The sequence below is a fragment of the Dermacentor andersoni genome, chromosome 4 (genome assembly GCF_023375885.2).
Source record: "Dermacentor andersoni chromosome 4, qqDerAnde1_hic_scaffold, whole genome shotgun sequence".
Taxonomy (NCBI): domain Eukaryota; kingdom Metazoa; phylum Arthropoda; class Arachnida; order Ixodida; family Ixodidae; genus Dermacentor; species Dermacentor andersoni.
Genome location: NC_092817.1, coordinates 30,564,753 through 30,576,788, shown reverse-complemented (window position 1 = coordinate 30,576,788; position 12,036 = coordinate 30,564,753). Strand labels below are relative to the sequence as shown.

Here is a 12,036-nt window from a genome sequence, read left to right as displayed (position 1 = left end):
TTTCGTAATTATCAAAATGTCAATGAGGCATTTGTAGGCATTCCCAAATTACATCTAATTGCTGTGTTTTAAACGATGTACTAATTGCGTAACATTTTTTTTCTGACTGGTAAAGAAACTCCACGAGAAATGAAGAATAGCACGTGGCTGCGCTCCCACCCGCATCATAAAGCGGCGCCCTCAAATAAGCTGATTGAAAGCAACTGCTTTGCCTGTCGCAAACACGAAGAGACAGCGCATCACCTTGGTAACGGTACGGAAGGAGCATCAGCAGCAGGTTTCGCAACTTCACAGCTATTCCTTCTTCTCATTTCTACGCCACACTTATTATCCGTCTCTCAAGGCCAACTGATCACATTGACTATAGAAAGTAAGGCTAGTAGATTTACCGGCCGTATGAACTTCTAAACATTCGCCTACTAATTAAATTAACAAGCATGGTGTCACGCGTGCACAAGCAAACATTAACATATCTTACTCGATGACCTCGGAAACTCTAAAAACGCTGGAGTGAGGAAGTGCGGCAGCAGCAGCGAGCGAGTTGACCTTCGTGCTGCCTCTCGCTTCAACGCTAACTAAGCGGTGAGAACACAGCGCTTACGAAGCTATCAGCACTCGGCGCACTCCGTCCGCATCGAAGATCGCTTTCAAGATAGGGCTTGCGCGGCCGCGCCATATGCAGTGGCCATCGGAGTAACGCTCTCCCCTCCCCTTATGCTCACGTAGTATTTCTTTTTTTTTTGCCAAGAGAATGAGTAGTTCCTAACTAATCTGTGCCACTCTTGCCGTTGCTTCCCCGGGAACTTGCATCAAAGGTTGCCGTCGCGGAAACTGCGCGCCCTGACCAAAGTGAACCGCGGAAGCCTAAGAAGCAGGGGGACGCCAGATCCTTGAGCGAGGACAATGAGAAAAGCCCCAAGGGTGAGAGCGACAGAAGCCCAGAAAAGCAACGCGAGTCTTCCGGTCAACAAGGCGCTGATCCGGGAGGTGACGATGAAAATGATCAACAGGGAGGCCACGAGGAAGCTGCAGATACTTCTCGCCTTGCGAGTGCCGTCGGAGAAGGTGGCCACGCTCAAGTCAACAAGACCCATGAGCACGGAGGTCGAGCGCGTGAGTTGTGCACTTATGGGCAAGTTATGCATGCAAAATAAAATTAGCAGTAAGTGTTTACTGTTCGCGTTTAAAATATACTAGCAAGGCGTTTATTATACCATTGTGCTATTTTCGCTATTAGCTGGGCCTCTCGGCACTTTATTTCGAACCGGCTAGTGTAAATCTCAGAGCAGATATAAGGAAATCGCAGAACAAGGAAAACATGACACTCCTTAGGCGATAGAAAGTAGAGTGAGTGGCGAGGATTCAGTATTTTAAATGGCAGGAATTTAGAGCACGGGCACAAGGAAGCGAGAAGGAGAGCACAAATGCCGACTGTCAACTGAGATTTCGCGCTGTGGCAGAAAAAGCTGGGACACAAATTAACCTCTAGTAATGATGTTCAACTGCGCTTATTGTGGAAAATAAACTTTCATCAATTAATGCTTCTTGCAAGCAAGTTGCCTGCGCAACTAACACGTCACAATTCTGGCTTAAATGTTGCTCTTAGCTCAGAATGCTCTGCTAGAAAACTTCGGCAGAGTACGTCATATGGGACACCAGCAGAACAATTATCTACAAGAAAGCTGGATGGGAGATAGAGTGTTTCCGATGTCATTTATATTGTCCCTTGCGCAATACGCCATTCAAAATGCTATGAATAAAAGTACGCGCGATGTTAGGAAGGCTTATGCAATGCTTGGTCATGTGTTAACGCAGATATTTGCAACATTAATACAGATATACGGAGAGGTTGCAATTTTTATTCAAATTACTCTTCCACTTGCATTTGATCTGGACTTGTCACTAGCGTTCGGTGTTTTTCCCGTTCACTTATAAAATTTATACACTTCCACAAGGGCTCGTTGAACATGTAGCATGCATTACGTGTTCCCGCATTTAATGTCTGTCTTCATCTGTGATATGAGAATCTCGGCAGATTTTGTGACAGTTCCTTGATAACTTTCTTCGGCTCATCGCACGTGTTAGCTCAGTGCCTATGGCGCAAGGTCGCGGGCTCGATCCCAGTCGCTGCATCCGCACTCCGACGTTGGTATAATGCAAAAATGCTCATGTTCCGTGCACCGGGTGCACGTTAAAGAACCTCAGGTGGTCAAAATTAATCCTGAGTTCCCCTCTACGGTCTGCCTCATAATGAGATGGGGGTTGTGGCACGTAAAACTCGATTTTCATTCTTGTGTTTGGGCTACCTTCGCCAGTAGCTATTCGCACCTCACCGGAGTCTCCAAGTGCAGGCGCTTGTAGGACTTATTTAAGACGAAATGGAACCTGCTCTTTATACAAGGTGCCCCGCTAACTTTAGCTAGAGTATAAAAATATGAAAATGCCACATAACTGGACAGAAAAAGGGTAATGTTGTTTGCCATCATTTGGAGATGCTCAGATTGTTCTTTTTCATTCCGCCTAATTAGCTAATTAGTCCTAATTAATGAATCAGCTTCTCAAATATTATAGCTAGATGAAAAGTGTGAATGAGAAAATTGTAAAGCGACATGAAAACTCTCGATGCAGCTTTCTGTTGCTCAATAAGTGCGACATAGAAGTGTTTTTCCGACTGTGAAAGAAGCCCGCAAATGCTCGCAAAATTGCCGCGTGACTGGCCGCTCGAGGCCCTTTGCGTGTATTCGCGGGATTTTTTTCATGTTGCTCTACAATTTTCTCATTCACACTTTTTGTCTAATTATAATATTTGAGAATGTTATTAATTCAGACTAACTATCTAATTTGACGGAATGAAAGAAAGGTGGAGTATCTCCAAGCAACGGCAAACAACGCTACCTTGGTTCTGTCCAGCTACGTGGCATTCGCATATTTTTTAAAATCTGGCTAAAGTTATCTGGGGCACCCTGTATATTTATGAAAGGATCATCCTTTTATTTTAAATGCCCTGAACCAATTTTGATAGCTTATTCGGCTAAAATAAAAGTAAACCTACCGATTCTTGCCAGAAGTTTACTCTAGGCATCAGATCTTTCAAAACAAAGTGTCGAAGGTTTGAAAGTGTGAAAGAAAAAGGAATGACTGCGTCTGACGGTGAACTTCATGTGTTGGGACATCTAAAAAATCTGAAATAAAGAGGGCGGAATTGATACATTGCATGCCTCTCTGCATTATATATACCAAGAACTTGTAAACATGGTTTATAATAAACTCACGTTATCAATATAGCGATTTTCATGTATGCTCTCAAATAATGCTATGTTCTTGAATTCACCGATCTTCAGAAAAATTTTTCAGAGATCTGCAACCCTAAATCAAAATTTCACGTACAACAGCCGGTACATTTGAGCTGTTTCACTTAACTGCAATAAATTTCATTCATCTCATTTCAACGGTTCATCTACTAAAGGCGTTTTTATTAGTATCTCGTATAATATGCTTCAATAGAGAAATCGAAATTCGCCCAGAGCGAAAGTTCCTGCGTGTTCTGAGTGGTTGGGTGGACTTCTGTTACAGGGGAGCTTGAAGCAATAATCATGGAGGAAAAAGAGTAAGCGTGCCTTTCTTTTTTTCTTCTTGGTCGTGGTTTATTTAGTTGCGGTTTGTTCAGTCTTGATAAGTTCAGCCGCGTAGTTTGGGCAAATAAATAAGTAAATATTTCATTGCCAATATTGCTCCAGAGTTCAGCTCGAGCTCGTGATTCTCTCGGAATTTATACTGCTAGAAAGCACCACACATATATATATATATATATATATATATATATATATATATACACATATATCTACGTTTTTATTAACTTCCCAGAAAAGCAAAAGACCTCAGAGCGGCTGTGCTACTGGCACTGACGTACGGCGCCAGTTTCGGGGCCGCTGCCGCGTACGGGGCGTCCAACGCTAACGTCTACATGAAAAAGTACATAGAAATGTGAGTATCGTATTCCTGACGCGACTCCGTATTGACTATTTCGCAAGGCTGTTCTCCTAACTGAAAAGTTCAATTTCGCGAGTAATTTAGGCAGAAGAATATTTCAGGTTCTGCCTCTTGACTAGCTTTCGTATATGTAGGACCTCGTTGGCGAAAGTGTACGAGGTATAAGTATAGTGGTAGCGCTAAAGGAGACGATATTTTTCTCATTCTAGGACAGTTTACTTCGCATAGAAATAGAGAGCCAGCCTAACTTTATAGAGCGGCCAGACATTTATGAAGTTGTCTGTTTTATGCGTTATTACGTCCTGACATCTCTGCATGCAGCTAACGATTGAGCTCGAAAAATGGAGTAGGTCGCACGGTGTTGGCTTATTTCAATTACTGCCTGTGCAGGTGCCGTGATAACTGCCCAGTTTCTTCTGATGCGGGCCTGTACTACAAGATTAATATACATACATTATTATTATTATTATTTTGTGGTCTGGCCTGAGGTGTTCATAATTTATGACCTAATTTAGTAATGACAGCACGCGTATATATATATATATATATATATATATTATGAGGAACGTCCGTCACCATGAATTTCCGCACACCCACCGGCGCTCTTCAGGCTGTTTACTGTGTATTCATATTTATTTATATATTTTTTTATCCTTCAAGGAACGTCAAACTGCCGAACGTCACCCTGGACGTCTACACGTGGCTTCTAGTACACGTCCCGTTCTGCTTCACGCTCATGGTCATCGCCGCCAGAATCATTTATTACATCCACACTCGGAACTAGTAAGTACCGTCACTTTGGATCTTGGCATAAGTATAGTTTTCCTGATGTGCGTTTGTGCCTCTTCATTGCCTCCATCGTTGTCTTCGTAAACAGCGACATCATCGAGACTGCCACCGCCCCCAAGAGCAACGTCGTCATTCGGGACCGACTGCACATCATGGGACGTGTCAGGTACGCGAAAAGAGAAAACTGGACGACAGGCTGACAGGTTCTGTGGGGCATGTCGACAAATAGAAATCATATACGACCGCACTAAATATTTGGCTAGAAGTCAAATTGGACTGCGTTAGCGGTGCGTTATGCAGAGTTACGAGTAAAACTGCTCTCGGAAACTAGCACGCAACAAAGGGCAAGTTAATGTATTACCTTTTCGAACCCATAATTTATTAATTTATAATGAATTACGCTGAGGCGGACGTTCCGCTTCAAAACTGCTCTTTTAACGTCGGTAAGTATATATAGCGCGCAAAATGTTTGTCTTTATGCTTTTGTGACGACGTTTTTGTTACGGAATAATTAGAACGCGACACCTGTTACGCCACATCAAATAATTATTCTGGACTAAGAGAACTGCTTCTGACATGTTGGAGGTGTCTGTTTTATTTCGTCAGAAGCTTTGGTGCCATCGTTTCGAGCGCTAGTTCTGTATTTTACGTGTACACAAGTTCGTGGATTCTTTGGTCTCAGGCAACGAACAGGCACATAAAGAATTTTATACTGGCTTATCCAAAAATGGTTTAAGACAACAGTTTCTAGCAAAGACAAAGTTTTGAACACATGAGATTTGGGGGAGACATCATGATGCTTCATAATAGCACGAAGGACGGAATTGATCCGGTTTACCAAATGTTGTGCGCCATGACCATATGTAGATATCCCATACCGGATTACACTGTAGCATAAGGCATGTACTGCAAGCTTTCGGACAGACAATGGCATGTAAAATTTTATATTATTCAAAACACAAGACACTGCTCGAAGTTTTTAACAAATATGTGCGAAATGTGAGTTCCTGGATAAATCAGTGTCAAAAAAGACACCAAGGTATTTAATTGAACAAGCGTATTGCACAGTGTCACAGGAACAGGGATTATTGCAATGTGATGTGTGCAAATATAATGGGGACAATAGGGTAACTTGCTTGACAGGGTTGTGGAAACAGATTAGTTGAGTTTTGGATGCATTGATATCGACTACATTATTCCGCAACTAGTCCATTACTTTTGTTGTTGTCATTTGTAAAGAAGAGATGGCGTCAGTGTAACTTCGAGCGTATGAAACAAGGACAGTGTCATCAGCATACTGATATAATTTGACGTTATAGTGTGAAAGACATCACACTATAGACCTATAGATAGATAAACATAAAATATTAAACCAATCGATAAATAAATCGTGCCTAACGACGATGACTTTCAATTTGTGAGGTGATTAACCGCTTTTTCTTTTGCTATGCGGTCCAAGGTAGCTTTTGGAAATTGGTCTCCAAGTACCGACTTTGACTTTTGGAAGAAATTCGCCCGCCAGTATAAATATGGCGGCGGTAGATTACGCGCTCAACGCGCACGTAGCAAAGCCTGAAGCGACAATGATGGCAAGGCTGCCGTATCTTCATAACATCACGTTCTTCGACTTTTTTGTTAGACCGGATGATTTTCTGCAGCGCTTCCCTATGTTATGTCATGAGCTTCTACTAGTCCATTGAGAAGAACGACAGAGCACACCTAACTATACGTTGGGGTCGAAGGAGAACGCTGAACAGTTATAAAGCACCCGTTCTGGCGACTCACTAAAATTGCTGACTCACCAGCACAAGGGGTCTTTACCATTCACATACAAAAAATATTAGGCTTATTTGATTACTGAAACAAACTAGATGACCGCAGACGCTCATGCTTCTGAACAGTGCAGGAATAAGCTGTGTGCAAATAGGAGGTGTAGAAGTAGAATCTCGTTGGCGTGAGTCCCGGTATGGGCGAGTGGCGCGGTCAAAATGAACGTTTCTTGCTCGTTTCTGATGCCTGACGCTTGCTCGGTTTTGGCTTAACTCAGCCTGTTGTCCTCTTCGCCATCGATGTAACGCATTCTCGCGATGGATTCATGGCGGGTTGCCGTGAAACATCGCAAAACCCGGTGGCTCCTTGCGGATATCGGTAACCAAAACTGAAACTGTTAGATTTCTCTATTCCTCAAGTGATCATGGCTGATCGCCAAGGGTGCGTTTCGGAGTCCAGAAAGATGCATAGAGGCGTTGTGACACATTTGTGCCTTTGTGAGCGTGAACAAGCGTTTGAACCGTCTCGAGACGCGAGCTTCCCGAGCAAGTGAGAACCGAAAGGGTTATGGTTGTTCCCGCATTTCATGCAAATGTACTTAAGCTTTTTCTAATATGGTCGAGGCTTAGCTGTAAAACCGCTTTTGCGGCAAAAACTGCCGCCACATGCTCAGTGAACGTAAACCTAGAATAGTTCCAAACCGGCGGCGTTCATGCTTTTCTTTTAACGTCCAGCTACGGCGAGTACATCGCCGCCTTCCTTGTTGGCACGGCCATGGTCCTACTGATTTTTCGGGAGCCTACATTCATGAGCACCGGATGGGGAGATTGGCTCGGTATTGAAAGGTGAGAATTGCTGCAATGCTTTTCAAATATTTTTCATGAAACCGTTTCTTATAAATGCGGCTGAACAGCCTTCATAGCATCGTGTTTGTTGCCCTCCTTGGCTTGTTATGGTCCATATTCTTATTTTGCCAACGTTATCGTCTGTATAATTTATTTTTATTTTGCATTACTGGGGCGTTAGAACTGAGCCAGACTGACGGGTTCGGGTCATTAAATGACCCAAACCGTCATTTGCTGGCTACCTAACAGTAGCGGGGTTCTTTCATTAGGCGCCGAAAGACAGCTGGATGTGGGTCGGGATGTGGCTTAAATTTCAGTGGCCTAAAAGCGAGCAGGCAACAATCTTGTCATAAACACCTGGCTTAATTGTGTGCCCCTCAATGCGCTGTACACTGAAACTCAATCGTCTAACGACCATAAAAATTTGGCTAACAAATTTAGCTGATAAAAGAGACGATCGACAGAAGCTTCCGTGAATACGCGGTCACCTTCTTTTGTAAGCGTTTCTTCGTGGAGCAGAATTGGCTTTTCGCTGTTGCTGCCAGACATTCGCCTTTTAATGCGTATATATCATTATGGGGAACGTAGGCCCGAAAATTCTGTCCATCTGTCCGTGGCCAAAAAATGTGGGCCGATCGCGGAAATAGTGTAATACCGGGCCGACAGTTGCCCGGTATTGAACCCTTTTCCAATACAGGGGGAGAATGCGCAGTTTAAGCCCATTGTGTGCGCGCTTGGCAGTGGCCGGCAGACGTGGCGTGATAACGACTCATTACTATACTTTTGTCAGTGAGTCTCGCACGGTACGCGCTGAACTCCTGCCTTCCTGGTTATGACAGTTCCGTGGAAAAGAGAACGCCCGTGCTTGTAGTGGGTGATTTCAACGTGAAGGTATCAAAGCCCGCAAACAGAGTTGCCGTAGTACCTGGAGGAAGTGTTCGGACAAACACCCTCTACGTACGTGCGTAGCAGAAGACAAGGATGAGTCATTGATCATGTATACGGACGTGGCATCCAAAACGTAAAGGCGCTAAAGTACGTGTCTTACTTCAGCACCAATAGACCCGTACTCAGTATATATTGGGACCAAACACGCACAAGGGGAAACGCGAGGGAGAAGTACGATACACACACAAGAGGGAAAGAGAAGACTGTACGTAGATGGAATGGGAAATACAAGACTACGTGAGTGTATATATTTATATACGTTGTCTTTGATTCCCCACACATATGCTACAATTACTCTCCTCACAATACGTTTACAAAACAGCTGAAACAGCAGCAGAAGCAAACCGAAGCCTAATACATAGGCCTACCGCTAAGCATATCTTGGATAATTCCCGTTCAAGGACGTTCCGCAATTGTTTTTAAACTGTAGGATGGACTACCGTACGACATAAATTCAGGCCGCCATCTAAGTGCTTATTGCGGCTGCTTGCGCCGCTCGCGTACCGCGGTGGCTCGCCTTGCTCGACGCTCACTGCTTTATCGGAGGCGCCTGGCTGATTCGTTACTGGCGGCCGGAGCTCGACCTTCTGCCATCGCGGTGGCAGAACAGTGTGCAGTGCAACATTCACATTCAGTAGAACACATCTTATATCTACCTTGGTGCAGGCACTGTACTTTTGAGCCCCGCTATCTTTTAAGCAAGGAAACCTTACACTGGGATTGGGAGGTGCCATCTCGACTCTGAATTAGATGCAACTACCGCCCTCCGTTCCGGCTCTCTAAATGCTCCGATCACTCTAACCGTCCTACGCACTGACCGCGCATGAAGCGAAACTTTCGGAGTAACCTTTGTGCTGTTGGCTCGCTCCCCGGACAAACATGACTTGCTGAGGGCCGGAGACATACGGATGGGAGGCAGTGACGAAGCGGGAGCGGGTACATCACGGACATGTTTTCGGTGTTTTATGAGCCATGTGCCTCCTGCGACAACACAAGGCTGATTTCGCATAGACACCTATATGACTTATTGTTTTAGATGTTTACTTGCGGACAACCTGGGCAACAAATCTCCAAACACTTCTTTTTTCTATCGTACGGGAAAAGAAAAATAATTAAACGGTGCTAATTAAAATCTTAGCGTTCTCTTAGAAGGAATATTTACCTCTAATGGGCAGGAAACCAGCTGCACATTACGATTACACTTGCATGAGAATGCACCTGTCATTGGTAATGTCATCATAAAGGCGCCAAAAAAGCAGCTGCTATTCACTTGAAGGATCACTACCGTTGCCTTCAGGTATCACTGAGAGCATAAATACACGCACCACATGCTTTTGTCTGTCACGCGAAGTGTCGACTGACAAAATTTGCCGACCAGTGAGCGTATTTGTCTACACATCGAATCTAGTGCTCGTAGTCAATTCAAGCGATCAGACACTCTGTCAGAGCTCACGTCGCCATAAAAGACTACGTGATAAGACTTCTAAGCTTAGTTTTCGCTTACCACAACGCGCCTTGTTGCCTCGCCAGATACGTTACAATGTGCATTCCGCTTCGAAGGGAGGTGACGGACGCATCGGTTGGCATCATCGTGGGTATGCTGGCCTTTCTTTTTCCTGCGGACATCCTCCCCGAGGCACACCAGACGCAGATCATCGAGTGGGCCGACATGCTTAAGCGCCTTCCCTGGGGCGTCATCTTCATCCTGGGCAGTTCCTCCACCGTCACCACGGCAATAGAGGTGAGTGGTTGCATATACGGGGGCGTTTCGTGACCGCTGTTCAGTGAGCAGCATTAAGTTAATGCGGTAAATGCCACTTGGGGCTTCCTGTAGTCATGTATTATTGTGCGCGAAACATTCTGCCATCTGTTGCTTGTTTGGTTTCCATATGGACACTACGTATCGTACGCTCACACTGCCGCAGTGGTCGCCGACTGTTCGGGGCCGCATGGTAATCCTGCAACGCGATATTAGCCAATTGTTAGCCAATTCATTCAATCCTACAACCATTTACGGTGCTCGCCACGTGAATTGCTCCCGTACTTTTCGTTAGTGAGAACGAGTTCGCCCAAGTGAGATGAATACTATTCTGAGTTGCTCGTCAGCTCCTTGGGTGCGGCTTTCTGTGCTCTTCACTCTCACGTGATCTCAATTTTGTCCTTCACGTGTCCATTGAATATGGTATACCGCATTGCACTCAATGCGGCGCCATGCGTACATCCGCAACCACCGCGTGTAGTACAAAGCAGGCCCCTCGTAGCTATTTATTGCGCAAGCAATCGTACTGTGGTGTGGCATTTGTACTGTAGGCACTGTGGTGAAACACTCCAATAAACCTTGAAGTACGAACATTGGCTGACCGTGTCAGGCACCCTTCAATAACCCCGTTGAGCTGGGATAGGGAACTGTCCTCTGGCTGAGCGATCATCACTCTGCCTTTAAAGTTTAGATGACGTGCATAAGCACCTTGCACCAGACAGAGGGCGCTGTGGCGTTTTCGTTTATCACTCCGGGTTAACCGAAATTGGTCTCTATGGATGCGAAGAAAATGAGGCGTCATTCCAAACGTCAATGACCTACATCGCTCGTTTCATGATTACGCTCCGAGCTTTGTGGAACTCAAGCGCAGGAATGTTGGCTCTTTTGATCTCTGTCTTAAACAAATGCAGTTATTTGAAGAGCACACACACTTCGACATTTTGACGGCTCGGACACTCATGCCTTGCGGTGAGCGATCTGATATGTCCCGGCGAGTGTTTATCGTACTCTTCCCACTTCGCTTCCACTATACCTGTGTTTTCTGCTTCAACTGTTAATTCCTGAAAGCTTCGGAATGTACGAAATTTTTCGTGTTCAACATGTATTCCTAAGATCACTACCGGCAGTGAAATGTGCTCAACTAAGCGCTAGCACTTGGTTGAATGGAAGCACAACATGATTTGGTATCGGCTCACCACTGCCGTTCGCAGAATAACGGCGTGTACAAGATGCTCGAGGACAAGCTGTTCAACCTCAGCATGCCGCCTCTCTACCACCAATACATCTCGGTGCTGATTATGGGCTGCTTCGGTGAGCTGACCACATTCAAGAGCCGGCTACGCCACTTCACCAGGATCGGATACAGGATAGTACGTCGGTGAATTTTAAACGATGCTCACTCCGAACCCGCATTGAACGCTATCGTCACTGAGCTTGTAGGTGTTGTGTTTAGCTGGAGGAATGTCACAACAGTAGCACGGAATGAGTTGTTTGCTTTGTGAACAGTTCGACAATTTGTTCGGCCAGTATAACATAACACGTGCACGACAGAAAGTCATGGGTTCCTGTACTACGTTGTGCTGGCCGAACCATACAGTCGAGATGCATTAACAAGCCCAGTAATATGTTAAAATTCAGCAATCTTGCCTGAAAAGGGCATCTACAAAAATAGCCAAGAAGTTAAATGATTGCGCTCAATGACCATGCTGATTTCGAATGCGGTAACAGCGTAAAATGTATTCCCAACTCTAATATATATCGTGAAATCTTGTTATTATTGATATATTGAATTTATCATGATAACGCTGATTTACCTTGGAAACGTCGCATTGATCCCATTCTCCACAAAGCGTCTCGCGCCGTTGGATTTATGAAGGGAAATCAAAAGGACTTTGTGGCGAAAGCTACAACGCTTTGCCGTGTGTTATCAACGTC

General features: G+C 44.8%; 1 protein-coding gene across 1 annotated transcript in view; it reads left to right on the top strand.

Moving 5' to 3' along the window:
• Positions 1–12,036, top strand: part of LOC126536851 (Na(+)/dicarboxylate cotransporter 3-like) — a 32,353-nt gene that overhangs the window by 5,123 nt on the left and 15,194 nt on the right. Inside the window, exons 2-9 of the mRNA XM_050183870.2 lie at positions 816–1,113; positions 3,574–3,607; positions 3,865–3,984; positions 4,651–4,773; positions 4,868–4,945; positions 7,284–7,394; positions 9,903–10,083; positions 11,313–11,471. Of these exons, the coding sequence (XP_050039827.2) occupies positions 816–1,113; positions 3,574–3,607; positions 3,865–3,984; positions 4,651–4,773; positions 4,868–4,945; positions 7,284–7,394; positions 9,903–10,083; positions 11,313–11,471 (1,104 nt within the window). The remainder of the gene's footprint in view (positions 1–815; positions 1,114–3,573; positions 3,608–3,864; positions 3,985–4,650; positions 4,774–4,867; positions 4,946–7,283; positions 7,395–9,902; positions 10,084–11,312; positions 11,472–12,036) is intronic.